The sequence below is a fragment of the Columba livia genome, chromosome 2 (genome assembly GCF_036013475.1).
Source record: "Columba livia isolate bColLiv1 breed racing homer chromosome 2, bColLiv1.pat.W.v2, whole genome shotgun sequence".
NCBI lineage: Eukaryota > Metazoa > Chordata > Aves > Columbiformes > Columbidae > Columba > Columba livia.
Genome location: NC_088603.1, coordinates 48,163,057 through 48,178,290, shown reverse-complemented (window position 1 = coordinate 48,178,290; position 15,234 = coordinate 48,163,057). Strand labels below are relative to the sequence as shown.

The following is a 15,234-nucleotide window of genomic DNA, read 5'->3' as shown; positions in this document are numbered from 1 at the left end:
CCTTTCTCAGACCTCATTTGGGCTCTTTGCCACAGACCCACTCTTAGTAACAGACTGAAACTTGCATGTTCCATTAGGATATGAAAATGGCTAATGATACCCTACTCTCCTCTCCCTGGCTTTTGTAAAATTTCTGTTACCAGCTTTGCAGATATATTTTAGCTGTTTTCCTCTTTCATCCTTTTATGCCCTCTCACATCTTTTGTACACATTTTTCAGTATGACTAGCTATTCAGGGAGGATAGGTTGAATGAAATGAAGTAAAATACTGATATAGTTACCTTAATAACTGTAAAATGGCTTATTATGAGTAATTAAAAAATTAACTCCTTTAGTTATTACTAGGGATCCACGTTATAACCAAGTTAATATTTTAAGCAGTTAATATAAAACATGTTTCGATGCCATCTTAATCCACTGGTCCAGTTTTTTAAAACAATTTTATTCTTTCCTTTCACAGGGCAATAGCACATTGCATAACATTGTATACTGGCTAAAATTTCTGTCTAGCCTCTAGTGATGATAAATGTAGTTCTCAATTATATTTTATGCCTCCCTCAGCCTCAGAATGCTACTTTGATCTAAAAGCATCCATCTCCTTTTCAGTTCATATAAGAACATAACTGCTCTTTGTTAGTAGACAACTTGGGCAGAGTAGTGATACCTTGCTGAGAGGAACCGGTCATGTCTCTGTGGTTTTCAGGACTCAAGTGTCTTATTTGAGGGAGGAGATAGTTGGTTTGTTTCAGTGTTTCATTATATTATTTTTAACTTGGATGTAGCTTTCACCAAGAAGGGTTTTTTGTGTTCAGGGTGAAATTTCTGCACAAAGTGGCGAGGGAGTCTGGGGAGAAGGTCAGGCCTCATGGTCATCAGGAGCCTGTTAATGGGGAATGCCATAGGGGAAGGGGCCAAGCGCAGACCCCAAGTTCAGAATCACCCAGAAGGGATGGCCCATGCTGAGTTTCTGAAGCTCAAAATAGGTATTTTGACTACTAGGCAAGATGTTTTAGTGGCAGCTCCCACTGTCTCCTGGTGAAGCTGCTTCAGTTTGTATATATTAAATTTTCCTCATAGCAGAGGCTTCTGTTGATCTGGATTTTCACTTAAAATGAGGAGAAATAGAAGAACTTCAGCCCTCTATGCTTCATGTGAGATAGTGAACCACTGTGGGGTACAGGTAGTGTGAGAACCTGGAGAGTGTGTCAGTGCAGACTGGGAACACTTGTTTTTTCAAGTCTTGAGCATTTGAGGGAATGGGAAATCAAGCTCTGTTTTGAAAAAATGTAGATTTTCAAGTAATTCATTTTTCAGTGTTGTTAGAATAGTTTAATTTGAATTTTGTCTGTGATGGTTAAAATAATCATGAGAAAATCTGTGTGTATATGTATATTTCTGTGCGTGTATATATTCTTAATGTATCCTGCCCCATTTTAAAGGCATCGACAAATTCTCGTATAATCATTTAGTATCTGTGTACTACTCATATGAACTACACAAGGGGGAAAAAAAGACATTCTTTTGGGATTTGAAGACACTACGCGTTTCCAGTGCCTTCATAGTGTATCTCATGTTTCCAGGAGATAAATTCCTTAACAGCTGTGAGAAGCAGGAAGGTTCGAATTGAAACTGTGCTTGAAGAAAACACAAACTGATGACTGGAATATGTCCATACATTAATTAGAATGCATTTTTGTAGCCTATACCAATTTTCAAGCCTGTATTTCTAAAGTTCATTTTTTGAATCAATATGTAGACACCTAAATATAAATGACTTGGGGGTAAGAGATGGGATGAGACTATGAAGAAATAAAACCTAATAAATAATTTGGAGATTAACCTGGAAAGATGTGCAGATTAAAAAAAAAAAAATAATCTTGTTCAACATATTGTTAATAATAGTAGCAATAAAATGCAGAATAACTTCCTCTGTCTTTGAGAAAGAAGTAGGACGTGTTTAGAAGAGCTTTCTGTTTTACTGATGTTAGTCATTCTGATTCTTTTGATCCATCTGTTAATCTCCTATAAAGTGGAATAAAATATGGGTGAGATCCCATGTAGCAGCAAGAGGTATACTTTCTTTTAAGTCATGGCATCTGATACTGCTTTGCAAATCCTTATGAGAAGCAGAATTGGTGTCCTGTTCTTGTAGACTCAAGTTAAGACCAGCTTTTAAATCCAAAGTTGTGCCCCGGCTCTTCTTTGATCTGCCAGAGCAGCCTTCAGAACAACAGAGAGTGAGAGTTTTCAGAAGAGGTGCTTGGCTTGTCCAGGGCAAGTGCACAAAAAGTGTCCCAGGGAGTACCAGTGGGGTACCAAGTCCTCACCCTGTAGTGCTGAGTATATCTGAACCATGATTTTTTCCAGCTGCCTACTACCTGGCACTGTTCAGACTGCCACCATGGGAGGAAGGCTCAGGACATTCCAAAATTCATTATGCTTTACTCTTTTTTTATATAGTCAGTGAAGTGATTTCTGTTTTCTGTCTTTTCCTAGTTGAATATTCCAGGTGATGAGAACTGTTTGTACTTTATGTCTGTGTCTTTTATTTAGTAGTAGCTGCTATGTGAGAATATGGATGTTGTCACTGAGGTGACTAAATCAAAGAATCAAAATGGTTTGGGTTGGAAGGGACCTTTAAAGATCTAGTTCTAACCCCCCCTGCCATGGGATGGGGCATCCGTAACTTCTCTGGGCAAACTGTTCCAGTGGCTCACCAACTTCATAGTAAATAATTAATTCCTTATACTTAATCTAGATCTACACTTTTAATTTAGATACTGTTTTAAATGCATAAGAGTAGTAATCTATTAGCATATAGAAATATGTATTATTATAAACATTGTATTGCAAACACGTTTTGAATATTAATAGTAATTATTATTGTTGTTATTATTATTCCTACCATTCTTGTTAGCTGTCATTTTTCCATTTTACTTCTTTCAGTTCTGGATCAGATGCTGCTTTGTAGTTAAGCATCACTGGCAGGTCACTGCTGGCTAAGGAAACTGTTGTCTTCCAATATCAATGAAATCCAGTGGCTGGAGGATATAATTCTGTGCCTGTTGCTAAAATGAGACTGTCACTTCATAAGTATTTTGCTAAACTACATACCCGAAACATGACCTACTAAAGTGAACTTCATCATGTTCACTTTTTCAAGGGTTACAGGTTAAGTATTAAATACAAAACAGAAAGAAAACAAATAAAGCAATAAATAAACATCATGATGAAAGGTAAAAAAATGTAGTTTATGTCTTAGACCAACATAACCAAGATGTGTATGCCATCTTTGGTTCTGCTGCCACAGGCAGAACTAATTTAAAAGCCAAGTCTGTGGAGTCTGGAAACTACAGTAACATCCTAGAGCAATTAAGCAAGGAGAAGGTACCATCATTTAACCTTGAAGTTCTGTCTTTTTAGTCTCTAGATTTATTTATTACTTTAAGCTTTTCATCCAAACTACCTGCAATTCCTTCTGGTAGACAGCAATAGAGGAAAATTGTGTTAACCTTGCATATAATTTGATTAAAGAATAAGGTTGGTGGCTTGTTTGTTAGACACCAGGTTAGGCTAATGAGTGGATCAGATCTTTGTCAGAAATTTTTGGATAAGAGTAAGCTTCCTTCCTGTTGTGTGTACAAGAGAAAGCATTATTCTAGTATTTACATATAATAAGAACGTGTACTTTTTTTTTTTTTTCCTAATTTGTTCCAATTTAGAAGCCATCTCGCTATGAATCCAAACCATTCCTTCCAAACATTTCCAAATGTGGCTCTTAGGACCCGTCTTGTTTCTCTGAGAGTAGTGAGATTTTTGGTGGCTAAGAACACTACATTTTTTTTTAGGCCTGAATTTCACAAAGACTTATTTTTTAAAACTGACATTAAGAGAGGTAACAAATACTTCAGGTCTTATTTAACTAAAATATGTGTATCAAATCCACTTAGGAGTGTTTTAATCGCTGTGGCACACACACTTTTAGGACTATTATGAATTGTAATCTTGCCTTCAAATTCTGAATCTCTGTCCCCATATGATAGTTCAGTTCTATCCAGATCACTGATTTTTTTTTTTCTTTTTTTTTTTTTTTCACTTTTACCCTAGTTCTTTTTATTCTTGGACTTTATATACACAGCTTGGCATAAGAAAAAAAACCAAATTCATCCTTGAGTTCTTGAATGGGTGCCAAGGTAACACTGTGATACATGAGGTATGGGAGTGTTTGTGTAGTACACGTACTGTTTAGCAGGGAACGTTAACTTGAGCTTGAGTTGAGAGCAGAGGTTATATACCACTAATTCATAGAAGAAGAAACTTTACAGAGGTAGTTTACCCGTATACCCTGTTCCTATATTTCACAGAGATGTTGTAATATACCTAAAATGTTTTCCATTTCCTGGATTTGGAAGTATTTAATAATTGGATTACAGTAAAGGTTTGCTAATGTTCATGGTCTGTAACTAACTGATTAGAAAACAAACAAACCAAAACAAAATAAACCTAACCAAACATGTATTTGAGTTTACCATCCATTATACCTTTTTTCAGTGTTCAGTCATCTGGAAACAATACTGCTAAAATGGAGGAGATAGCCAATTCTGTAACCTTCTGCGATGTCAGAAGGGGAGGGGAGGAGGCTGGGGATTTGAAAGGCAGTTGTTGGGCCAATCATGGACTGTCTTGTGTTGACCATGAATATTAAGCAAAGAAAAATAATGCTAAATAAAATCTCCCTGTAATATTTCTTTAGAGTATATATGAATGTCACTCCTAAGCAAACAACTTCTGTGTTGAGAGTTAATATTTGTTGAGCATAACACCACGAAAAACACTGTTGTGATAAGCAGAATTACTTAAAATTTTTTATTTACAGTTAATAAACACAGTGTTTTGCTAAATAGAATTCTCACTTGCAGCAATCAGTTCATAATTTCTCTTGCCTCGTTTGCTTTATGTTATAGTAGGAATATGGTTGCTTAGAGTATAATTGCTTGTCTATCCAAGCCCAAGACAGGAACATGAGAGATGCACTCTATCTCACAGGATAATAATGCTGGCTGAATTACGTTTCAGCACTTCTGCCAGTCTCTTCATGGACGAAAATGGTAGCGCTCCCCTGTTGCCTGCCTGATGGCATTGTGTTGTGGTATAAACTAACGAAAGATATAGCTTGGTAATATAGGAATAACTGGAGTGGGGAAAGGCTGGGAGATGAATTTACTAGGACATCTGTATGCAGTAGTATGTGTACTTCAAGCTGAGTGACGTGTTGGTAGCTGATAAAGTCTGATTATTGAGTATGTTTGTCTTCTAAATGCAAAACCTCTATGAGCAGGTGTCCAAGATTGAGAATAACAGGCTGCCTTAAAAAAAAAAAAAAAAAAAGAAGAAGATAATTTCTTAAGGTTTTTCAGACTAGTAACTAACTACACAGATAATCCACCCCCTCCCCCCCAAAATATATATATATATATATATATATATATATATATACACATATATATATATATATGTAGAGAGAGAGAGAAGATGCCAAAAGTAATGAGACTATACCATGAATAGAAGATTCAACAGATGCTTTCTTTGGATGTTGACAGTCCTTCTTTGTTTTCAAGTTTAATATAATTTGAATAAATTAGTCATCAACATTCTCTCTATTTACACGTTGAGTAAAGCTGGATGTGTGAAAAAACAATTCATTTCAACCGAAATAGTATTTTGAGGGTAGAAGGCATACAGGAAAGGGTAAAAAACAAAAATTAAGCACATAAATTTATTTTTCATGCCACTTCTGACAGCATGGCTATATATTCCCTCAGCCCAACTAAATTATAGTAGGGAAAAAGCATATTTTCCTCATTCAGACAGGTTCCATTTCTCTGTATTTCTTTGTCAGCCCATAGCTTCTAGTTCAACACCTTTTTCTTCAGCACCACTGAGTTTAAGTCTGTGACTGTGAAGAATAATACATTCAATTTGAGATTGAGAGGGACAATGGATATTTTTCCCCATCTCTTTCTGCTTCCCCAGAAAAATCTGGTCTATCCTCAGTTTATTGTTTTTCCAGTTGTTAGGGAAAATGTCAGGAAAGGTATTTCAAGCTTTATCTTGCACACCTCAGTAAGCAGTATAATCGTTGAGTCGGTCTCAGTTTGTCCTTTCAGCTGCTAATTTAACAACTACTCAGCTATAGAGAAAGGAGAAGAGACAGAGACCCATTCCTTAACAGTTGATGATGGATTCAGGAATGCAGAGTTAAGGAGATCAGTGTTCAAATCTCTACACAGCCCGATTCCAGCAGACTTTGTTGTCCCTAAAACAAGGTTCTTTACATGCAAGTGAGCCAAGATCTGCACACAGAGATGAGATATTGATTTGATCACAGAGTTGTACAAGTCTGGATGCTAGATCAAACTAGCATACTAGCAATACAAAAGTCTCAGTCATTTATACAAAATCTTATCACTGTACACACACCTTCAGGGCAGTCCTGTGAGGCTGATTGGTTACAATATTTGCATACAAGTTACATAAAACTATTTTTACTGTGCATGCTCAGTGAGTAAGGGTGTTCTCCTGGAGGTGGGTAGGCTTTGATGATGAGGAGTGGTTTTGTATAATATTAAAATGATATTATAATGAGCAAAGTTTAGGTTAATGTCATCAGCAAAATTTGGCGATAAACAATAGATACTCAGCTGTCCATGGTTGACTTCTCAATTACCAGATGGGTTTTGTTTTACAATTAAAAGTTAATTGCTGCTAGACAACTCATTTATTATTAGTCTAATTTTAAGTTTCTCATAGGCCTCATGGTCAGGTCTTTTGGCCTATCTGGCAACAACTTGAAACTAAATTTTCAGTATCCTGAGCACCTTAACTTTGTACCCTATTCAGCATATGTCTCTTTTTATGATTTTAAGCAGAAATTCTATTCTGAACCCTTCAAACCTTTTCCAGTCAAAAATTTTAATACGATCCTTTGGAGAAGTTTAATGAATCTATGTTCCCTAAATTAAAAATGTCACCAGTGAATTCCCCAAACTCATCTCAACTTATTTTCTTGTAGTGGCAAAGTGGTTTTTACATCAAAACAAAATCCATGTGGAAAAGAATGTCAGTTGATTGGTATCTGTCATTCTGAAGTTGTTTGAGAACTAGTATTTAATTAATGCTGACAAATCAAGTCTGAGAAATTAATATTTCAGTATGGAAATTTCTGGGTCTAATGACTGATTGCAGCTTCCAAATGACTTTGCAGTTCAAATTCCTCACTGATACTTGAGATTCTCCAAGGAGTTGTCACATCCTGCCCAGAGGTTAGAGTCAGGGGGAGAAGTGACTCAGGTTTGTGGGTCCCCTTAGTTGGAAAATGGTACACACAGTAATTAAGGTCCGTAAACAAAAGGCTTTTATTTTGCAGCTTGGCCCAATTGGTATATGATTTGGTGGCAGAAGGATTGACATTATTGTAGGTTCAATTGGTAAACATAAAAAGTTTGCAGCATACACGGGGCTGTAAATCTTATGTTACTATATTACTTATAAAAAGGGAAGTAAAATAATAGAAGTATAAGAAAGAAAGAGAGAGAAAGATTTCACCATCCTTATGGCTCTGCTTTATGTGTAATGGAGTTCATAGTCTCAGATCCAGTGATGTGGGGCGTCCTCCGGTGTCTTGTTCAGTTTGTGTGGTGAGACTGGTGGGCAGAGTGGTCCTCAGGATGGTGGGTGGGTGCCGCCAGTGCTTGCACAACGTAGGGCTTTATAACCCTCTGGGTTGCCCGCTTGCGTAATTTTTGGTCTTTTGTGGAGGTGTTATTGTGAAAGATAGAAAAGTCTGGGAGGGGAGGTGACCGTGAAAGATTGACAAGTCTTGGGCCATCTGAAAGGGTCTCAGCTTTTCCATTTGTGCCATGCTGGGCCTATCAGAAGGTGGAGACATGTGCCCTCTGGCACGTCCTCCATCTCCTGTATCAGCCAGCTGGTCTTTGTCTGTGGCTCATTAGCTTGCCATTGATACGTAAAATGCAATTCACCTTATACTGAATGTTCTATCTCGTACTCCTTGGAATGTCCAGTCTCTTGCGGCTGGATAAACTGATTTTGCCACAATGTTTGAGCCATTATCCTTATTAGTCTCTGACAGGCATCTACAGTTTTATGATACTAAATACTGAGTTACTGCTGCGGTGGTATCAATTACTCTAGAGCTTCATTGATTTGGAACATACCAGCATTGAACACTTCCAGGTTGCTGGTATCTTCCTTGATATGAGAAACGTTAACTCTCCAGAGTAAGATATGTATATAGCTTCTTTTCCATAAAGTCTCTTCAATTTTGAGTAAATTTTTCTTTTGAGGGAGTTTCTGAGTGTTATTCACAATGAATAGCTCTAATACTCAGAAGCTAATTGCTTTGGATACTTCTTTCTAGGTGATGAGTTAATGATTTTATAGGAAGTTCCTCCCTGTTAGGGAGCCTGACTCTACTTGAGTGAGGAGTCTTCTCAGGCTTCCGCTATTGATAACAAAGAAAATTTCCCTTGAGAACGAGTTCTTTCCCTAAGGTTTTCAGGAACAAAAGGAGAAATTCTGAAGTTTCATTGGTGCCAGACATGTAGATGCAACTCTGTAGGAAGAAGAAATGGCAGTGCATTCAGAGATTTGCTTTATGCTTCATCTGTAAGACTGAATGTAAGATTGCATGGCTGGTTATTGTTTTCTGCTTTGTGCTGCAACAAAATTTATCCTGCCTTTGTCCAAAAATTAGAAAAAAATAAAAAAGTACATGAATTTCACTGAATCAGACCATTAGTGGTTGTTTTGTTTTGTTTTTCCACTGAACTGACTGGTTGATTCACTGAAAATTGACTAACAGAAATGTTCGTGCCAATAGCTGTTTGTTTTTTTTTTTTTTTTTGTCAGATAAATACAAAGCAAAAACAAGGACAAAAAGGAATTCTTATGCAAGATTTGGAACTTCAATAGTTTACATTATAAAAATTATATGTGAATTTTAAAAGTGTATAGATATTCCAGCATCTCTCTTCATCATGCATAAAGTAGAATGGATGACAAGACTTCATACGGTTTCTCTCTTAATAACCTTTAAGATTGTCTGCCTCTAATTCTGAACAGTATTCTTCTCTTTATAGAATTTAGAAATCTCATACTAGATACATAGGACAGTTTTCTAATCCTTTCCTCTCTATTTATTTTTTTCTTTTGGGATTAGCATGGTTTATTCAACTTCCACAAGTTTGAAGCATGAAGTGGTTCTCTTAAAGAAGGAAAGGTAGTTAACCTATTAACAGGTGGTGTTAAAAATAATGCTCCTCTTCACATATCCATTCTTTTAAGTTGTATTCTCACAGGATTTGGGAATAAAACGAGAAGAGAAAGGACACTGGCTTTATTTATATTTTCAGTTCTTAATGTTTGTTGTACAAAAGATGTACTTGTATGATCTTCACAGAAGCTGGTTTCCCTAAAAGTAACAAATTTCATCTTTTCGTTCTACAGAGGCAATGTTCCTCAGAGCTCTGTTTGTTGTAAATGTCACCTTTCCTCCTTATGCCTTATGAGATTCTGACCATTAATGCAGATAATGTTGCACGCTTGTCTCCAACATAAAAGGGAATTTGGAGAACTGAAAAGGAAGTAACAAATGAGTTCCAGAATAAAAAGACAGATTGTTAGGTCTCTGAAAATCTGAACTTAAGTATGGGAAGAGAATGCACTTGAAAAAGGACGTACTTCTCAAAAATGGACGTACTTCTTGAAGAACCTTGTGAAATTTTTCATTGCCTACTGCAGTGGGTAGGAGAACAAAATCTAAGACTAACACTACTGCTTTCTGTTGGTTGGTACTTGACATCCTAGTCTTTTATTAATTGTATCCTTTCTCCTTTGTCAGTTCTTCAAAATTGCTGCTGTTTCCCTGTCCTTGGTTGTCTTTGCCTAAGTACTCAGTGACTAAGAATTTTTTTGTTTTGTTTTCCCCCCAATATTCCAACAGGAATTTCTGGGAGAGTTGCAAGATTTCTGATCTTCATGTGTAGACCGAATATATCACTGCTCTAATACATCTAAGAAGCAGGATTATTCCAGAAATTGGTTGTCAGATTAGTAGCTGGTCCTTACTGTATGACCATACCCAGAGGAACATACTTGGAAATATTAGCTCTGTTAGATTTGTGCTTCTGCAAAAGGCTGATTTTTGAAAAGCAGAGTAGCAAGAGACATGGCTGGTCTTACTTCTGAATTAGATCATCAATATGGAAAATAGTATTACCTTAACGTTAAAGATCTGTATGAATTTATAAGCTTTTGATTTATGCATAACTGGTCTTATGCATCAGAATCCACAAAATGTTAAAGACCAAATTAGCCAACTACATATGTAGCCAGACTAAATTTGTTTCTCAGTGGGCTTCCTTTTGTGATTGAAAAACAGTGTGCATGCTGTCGTGAATGTCCCTTGCAGGCTGCGTGTTGATAATACTGTTTCATACAGAAGAGTTCTACCGTTTTGTCCCAAAAAGTTTCAGATCCTCTATTTCACATATAAAATGTAATATGGTATATTAAAATAAGCTAGGTTTAATGCAAGATTAAACCGTGCTCTTGTTATAGGTCATTGTTAGCATCAATGCTTTGGTCTATTTTGTCTCAGTTGTGCTGTGCCAAAGAAGTATCATGTGAAAATGGCATCCATTGGTAAATGTAATTTGGATATGGTTCATTTCTATAACTTTTTTCTTTCAGTGGTTTAGTGTATGAAAAATAAAGCCTCCATCTTGTTATGTCCCCTTATTTACCTAACTTGCCTTCGTAAGTCATATGTAAGCTTGAGAAGAAGATCCTCTTTATAGTTAAAGTTTAATCACTCTGATTATGTTGGATGAGCAGTAGTACTGGGTTATATAGTGGTCCTTTAATTTAATTACTACACATCCATAAATGTAGCATTTAGTGCGTTTTCTTCTGGATTCCTAGATACTTGAGTAGGAGGCATGTATGTGAAGTCTCCCAAATTGGTAACTTCTAATCACAATTGCTATCTGTTTTCTTGTTGAAAATGTAATTAAAATACTGTAGTTCGCCTGTGCTGTTCTAAATTCTAATCCACTTAAAGGAAGAGAAATGGCAGCTTAAGCTATAGTATCTTGCCAAGATTCTTACTCCCACTTTGCTAATTCACACCCTCTTACCTAACTGGCTTTAAAAAAATACTTCAACCGATTTCTTTTGTTAATGTACAACACTTCAAAATTAGAATGAAAAGTTTAATGGCCTAAATACAGTGCAGTCCTATTTGAAAAGCCTGATTTATCTTCTGTGGTTCCTTTTTTTAATACTAGTATTTCCTTGTTATGCCCTTGGTATTTCATAGCTGTCCTTTTTAAGCACTGAAGCAATTAGTTTTGAGAAGGCTGATTCTTCAGGGTCCAGTGCTTTCCTGCCTTTCATTTGCCGAAGCTGTACATTTTAATGAAGTTGTTTCATCTGTGCTGCCAAACACTAGAATTTTGCTGCTTCGATTCTAATTATCTCTGCTGGCAAATGCTATGTTTTATTAAAGCTGTCAAGTGCACTGTTCATTAAATGGCCACAGTCTGTGGTGCTGTGCACACAAATTTGATCAGCTTTACTCCTGGATAGATTATGGAGAAGGTAAATATTTTTATATAGACCTCTAAAACTGAGCCTAACAGCAATCAGTGATGACTTAGATAAGTAAAGCATACCTGTAGCTTCTTGGAGCCTTGTATCTTGTCACAAACCAACTATGATATATACATTAAAATTCTGGTAGTACAGCTGAGTTTACAGTTTGTAAGATTATTTTATTCATTAAAAGACCATTTTCTTCCTCAAGATATAAACTTGAATTCGAGATGCCATGTAGATATATGCTTTAGGGTAAGAGAAGGTTTTCTTACATATGCTTTGATATAAGTAGAAGTATAAGTGCTAGTCTTTCAATAGAGGGTTGTTGTGGTATAATTGATTCCGTTAAAAGCAAAGTGGCTTCATTTTAATGTTACTAATCTGGTGGATGCAAAAGCTTGCAATCATAAGCAACTACAAGCTTCTCTTGTAATTGCATATCTCAAAAGGGAATTTTACTACAAGATGTTTACTTCAAATAAATGGGGCAGAAATAGAAATATTGTACTTATAAAGAAAATATTTGTCAGTTTTCAAGTTGGTACTTGTGGAAATTTTTTTGCTTTTATTAATCTTTAGTGTATTATTATTATGTTTAACACAAATAGTAGTTCTTTTTGGTATGTTGTTTTCTAAATGTTAAGAGAATTACTAAGACATTGCGATGATAGACTACACTGTTAATCTTTTGAAAAACTGTTTTTCTTGCCCTTCAGCTGACTGTAGGAAACAATGTCAAATTGATTTTTAGTACCATGGCTCTATGGTATCTCTTTCCTGTATTGGTTACCTTATCTTTTGAAGTACGTAGTGTTTATACTTTTCAACATTCCTTTTAAATTTATCAGGCTGTATTTTAAACTTTTAGAGGAACAGGTATTTATTGTACTCTTTATAGGAATCATAAATGACATCTCAAAATGCTATGTGAAGTAAATAGAACTTTGGGACTCTTGGAGATATATATACATATATTTAATTTTTCATAGGAAACTAAAGGCTGTGAGCTACTCTTTCTTGACTCTTCTCCTTAGGATCCAGTTTAAAGTGCTCTAGTATGAATAGAAAATTCATACAGCCTTAAGTTGAATAGGAGGCTGTGTGTGTTTATATATTCCTAATCTGTTAATGTGTTGTGCCTTATAATGTATATTTCTTTGTGTTTACAGGAACTAATAGCATTTAATTTTAGTTTTTCAGTGCAGAAAAATGAAATTAATGCTCTCAAAGCAACCATCTGAGCCTCTTTCCTTTAGTAGTTAAATGTTTAAAGGAAAACACTTGTTCTTCACATAGCAGGACCCTTTATACCACTGTAACAGAGGACTTCCAAAGTGGCATTGAAGATAAAATTCAGGATACTGTGAAATGTATCGGAGTAGTTAGGAAATAAAAATCAGGAGTGTCTCTCTTGCGAATTTCTTCCAACCAATTATACGATGTTTCCAGGCAGGGATTCCAACAGTGTGGCTTATCCTAAAGGCAGTGCTGATGACTTAGTCCTGACTCAGCTCAAAAAATGGCTTATGAACTGGAGATACCAGTCTGAATATGCCACTCATAGGTTGATTTGAAGTGAATTCTTAGAAGAATAGTAAAATGTGTTTTTTGTCGTTGCTGCTGGTTCATGGTCAAACAACCCAATTCTGTACCAGCTGTGGTATTTAGATGGTCAATAAGATTATCTCAAAGAAGAATTGGTTGCTCCTGTTTTTTTCAAGCATACATCTCAGACAGAAGGTGATAAATGCCTGAGGAAAGATGCACAGAAAATAAACTGTTCTTGGCCACTGGTGCTCTTCTCCTAAAGGAACTCTCAGGGAGAGTGTTCCTTTGACTGTATTCAAGGGCTGAAGTAATATTTGTTATCTGAAATACTTAACCCAACTTCAGACCAATAATCTTATGTCTTGTTAAACTTAAAATGTAACTTTTTTCCAAGGCCTACTGTCAGACAGGATCAGGATAGATGGCAAGTTCTTCAGCAGTGAAGTAGTTGAGTGATAGCAGGATAACGAAAGATTTGATGGGAAAGGGAAGCATGGAACTCGCCTAGGGGTATATGCGAAGTCTACAATATGTGAAATGTGACAGTTTTTTTCTTAATGTTGTTATTTTCACTTTATATGTTTCTATTTGGCTTTGAGTCTGAAAAACTGGACAAAATGTTTCCTGAACCTTCTAAGGAGATTTGAAATGTATTCAGGTTTATATTTCTGTCTAGACTCAGATTTGGAAAAGCTTCTCCTATTTTGGCTTCTTGGAAGTTACCTGAGTTATTACTGTCACTAGTGTGAATAAATAAATATTTTGATTTTGCACTGCCTTATCCATGATTTTCAGGTTGAGTGTGCAAGTGTGTTAAGTAGAGAAAAGGAAAGTAAATGTATTTATAAACCCTGACACCTTTCTCTTATAAGTATAGTCTCAGAAAATTGTGGAAAATCACTGAAACAATCATCGAGCATAAGAAAGGTGTAAGAGTGATGCAATTTGATACAGAAATAGGTCTTTGATGTGCATGTGAAAATTTTCATACTTATGAATGTATGCAAACAAAAGCAACTAATAGATTTTATGACATACTATAGGTTATCAAGGTGAAACTGAAAAAGAGTAAAATCAATACTGTTAATAAAAGAAATACCATACAAAGGGAAATGTTCCTGGTTTTGAATACACAGAGATTGGGCTGATAAAGCTCTATACCACTTCTTAAAGTCCTTAAATTTTAGACTGAAGTAGGAGCTATTTGAGTTCAAAAGAACATGGGAGGAGTTTTGGTTCAATATTTTAGTTTTGGCTCCCTGAAATTTATATTCTTTAAGATATTTGGCTGTTCTTCCAGTATTCTAAAAGTTGAACTTTAAGGGGTTGAGAGAGTATTGCCTTTATAATACTACATTTCTGGAAGGGAATAGTAGTCTTTTAACTTGTTTGTTTGTTTTTACAGGAACACCAAGACAGTATACTTGGGAATACAATGCAAACTGCAATTGCCTTACTGAATAACATGGTTGCTAACAAGAGCACGAACATGATGTTACTCTTTGAAGAAGGTATGTTGTGTTTATCTTTAGTTATTCCCCTTACTATAGGTCATTCCCAATCCATTGTAATATCTGGCACTTTGTAAAACTGTAAACTTGTGTATATTTGTCTTCTATACTGGTTGTTAGATAATTGCATTGTAACTGGCTGGTATTCCTCATTACTTCATCTACCTCCCTTGCTGATTTAATCATAACTTCTAGAAAGTTGTTGCTCCACAAAGCTGTGGTTACAAAAGTATTACTGGCTGGAAGTTATATTATGCCTGTGAATACGGCTTTGGAAAGGAGTGGGCTTGAGCTCTGACCGTAACAGCAGAGTGCAGGCAGAGAGTCTGCACATTTTTCCTTTTCTCACTGCTCAAACCTGTGAAAGGATAAGTTGTAGAATATTTCTGCACTAGCTTCTGTTCCAGTGTAGTCCTATAGACTAATGAGATGGAGCCCAAACTGACTAAGGAGTCTTAGTATACAAACCATTCCATACATTCATGTTTTCATTTCA

The 15,234-nt window shown here is 35.9% G+C and overlaps 1 protein-coding gene across 10 annotated transcripts in view; it reads left to right on the top strand.

Annotated features, from left to right (window-relative positions):
* ULK4 (unc-51 like kinase 4) overlaps window positions 1–15,234 on the top strand; it is a 240,114-nt gene that overhangs the window by 131,519 nt on the left and 93,361 nt on the right. For all 10 annotated transcript variants that reach the window (XM_065051789.1, XM_065051784.1, XM_065051781.1 and 7 more), the window contains one exon: window positions 14,633–14,738. In XM_065051789.1, coding sequence (XP_064907861.1) covers window positions 14,633–14,738 — 106 coding nt within the window. The remainder of the gene's footprint in view (window positions 1–14,632; window positions 14,739–15,234) is intronic.